Source organism: Austrofundulus limnaeus, unplaced genomic scaffold, assembly GCF_001266775.1.
Source record: "Austrofundulus limnaeus strain Quisiro unplaced genomic scaffold, Austrofundulus_limnaeus-1.0 Scaffold0, whole genome shotgun sequence".
Classification (NCBI taxonomy): domain Eukaryota; kingdom Metazoa; phylum Chordata; class Actinopteri; order Cyprinodontiformes; family Rivulidae; genus Austrofundulus; species Austrofundulus limnaeus.
In genome coordinates, this window is record NW_013952402.1 from 252247 (window position 1) to 254924 (window position 2678).

Consider the following 2678-nt stretch of genomic DNA (forward strand, 5'->3'; position numbering starts at 1 on the left):
GTGTGTGTGTGTGTGTGTGTGTGTGTGTGTGTGTGTGTGTGTGTGTGTGTGTGGCTGAGTGTATAGTTTTATAGAACCATATAATCTGTGCCCCTTTTTCCTTTTTTGTTCAGTTCTGTATTGAATTTTTCACATTTCACACCACTGGCTTAAAGCTATATTCCAGCCATTTTAAAGTGATTATTAGTGTAAATATTATAGTGAATTAACATTTTATCTGTTGTTAATAGTTTTTTGAATAGCTTTAAATTGGAGAAATGGTGTTTGCATATATACAAGCTCACAATGCAGCAATACCAGAATGGACTGCTGCCATCCTAAAACAGCTCTAATCTTAAACATAATGCTATTTCATATACTTCTAAATGAATCAGTGGTTATTCAGGATAGAAAGTAGCAGCAGGAGCAGGGAGTTGAACCATCCACACGTTTTGATTGGAGATAAGATGGCAGCAATCTGATTTGGAAGTTGTCCACTAGGACAAGCTGTTATGAGCTCATCAGTTTAAGCCGAGTGAAAACACTTCCAAAACAAACAACTCCAGTCTTTTAAAATGTCACAGGAAGTCACGCAAACACTTGAAAATAACCACGTAAGTCAGTGAGTAAATATAGAGAAATGTGTTTGCCAATTAAGTCATTTTTCTTTGCCATTTTTTATGTACCAGTAAGTTTAAAAATAATAATAATAAAATTTGAATGGAGTTTTAGATTTGTAAAAGTGTAAATTGTTGCTTAGTAAAATGTCTAATAATATAATATAATTAATATAATATAATATTTAATGTAATAACTTAATATAATACCTAATTTCCCTCTGGGATCAATAAAGTATTTTTGAATTTGAATTGAATTGAATCATTTTGGATTTTTCTCTGCTTTGTGTGGTTTTCAGACATTGATGAGTGTAGGCTCAATGAGACACAGTGTGGGTCCCATGGAGTTTGTGAAAACACTCTGGGATCTTTCCGATGCGTCTGTGACCAGGGCTACCATGTGGCCCAAGATGGGGAAAGCTGTACAGGTGAGTGTTTTGGTTTCTGAACAAGATGTCAGTTTTCTTTCTCTCATTTAACCCTGATCTGGCTGRTGCCTTTGTGAAGGACAGGTGTCTAACAGGCAGACACACACATACAGGGGTTAGATGAAACCTGTCATTTTAGTGTGGGAGGTTTCATAGCTAAATTGGACCAGCCTGGTGGCCAATCTTCATTAATTGCACATTGCACCAATAAGAGCAGAGTGTGAAGGGTCAATTATCAGGGTAAGAACACAGTTTTGCTCAAAATATTGCAATGCACACAACATTATGGGTGACATACCAGAGTTCAAAAGAGGACAAATTGTTGGTGCACGTCTTGCTGGTGCATCTGTGACTAAGACAGCAAGTCTTTGTGATGTATCAAGAGCCACGGTATCCAGGGTAATGTCAGCATACCACCAAGAAGGACCAACCACATCCAACAGGATTAACTGTGGATGCAAGAGGAAGCTGTCTGAAAGGGATGTTATGGTCTAAAACCAGGTGTTTCAGTTTCATTGTCCAACCCCTGTATATTCAWTTACACCTAAGGTCAAAATTAGAGTCTTTAAATAACCAAACATGCATGTTTTTGGACTGTGCACAAAAAGAAAATCCATTTATACAAAAGAATAATTCCACACAGAACGATCCTAGTGTGATAGTGTGAAATGGATAATTCAGATACTGAGTCCACGACAAGGACCTCTCTGCTCAATAAAAATAAACTTTTCTTCTAGACACAAACTATGTTCTGTAAAATTTCAAGAACTGTGTAAATGTATTCACAAGTGGTATAATAAACCAACAGGGATAAAACTGTTTATTAATGACAAACTCAGGAATTGAACCAGACTTAAAAATGACCAGTTAGAGTAAAGCATTGATGCTTCTTAGAATTGACACAGATAAAGAAGTGAATGTGAATTAATCTTTAGTGGTATGCTTGGTGCAAGTGACCCTCTTCAGATTGGAGACCAATAAAGAAAAATTGAACTGCTTGTGCATAAAATAAATTAATGCCTTTTTTAACAAGAAGATGTCTGAACTTACCTCAAAAGAGTTAGTTTTTTATTTCAAAGCAAGGCTTGCTGTGTTATAATACTGTATATTTTTACACACTTTCAAGAGATTGATTCCACTGGAGTCAAAACGAACCGAAGCTTTGGGTAAATGTCTTGTATCTAACTATTACCGTATTTATTCAAGTATAATATGTAAAATTTAATCCATAAAATCATTCATAAAGTTGGTTATACTCAGATAAATATTTTACTTATGTATTTTAACTGTAATATCGGCAAAATGCCTGAGTCCAGAAATGAGACAGCGTCATAAAAAGCAGTTGAAACGAGCTCACCTCTGACACTCCTCCATGCTTCAGAGCRAGATAGTAACAGATCCAAGCAAGCGACATGATGGCGACATGAAAAGGGCGGGGAAAGCAGTCCTGCAGCTTAGTAATGATAACGAACTAATGACATTAGCGTGTGACCGAGCCACTCCTAGAACAACAACAAACACATGTTTGTCTGTAATGGCTGCCATCTACCAGTGTTCTGAAAAAGTTTGTATCCCTGAAAAAAAGTTTCCCCACCAGAGGGGGCGCTCGCGAGTAGGAAGTAATCTGCTTTTCCCCCACAAGATGGTCCAAACC

General features: G+C 36.9%; 1 protein-coding gene across 1 annotated transcript in view; it reads left to right on the forward strand.

The window, feature by feature from the left end:
• ltbp1 (latent transforming growth factor beta binding protein 1) overlaps positions 1-2678 on the forward strand; it is a gene marked incomplete in the record, with an annotated part of 130121 nt that overhangs the window by 113422 nt on the left and 14021 nt on the right. The window contains 1 exon segment of the mRNA XM_014001507.1: positions 896-1024. Coding sequence (XP_013856961.1) covers positions 896-1024 — 129 coding nt within the window.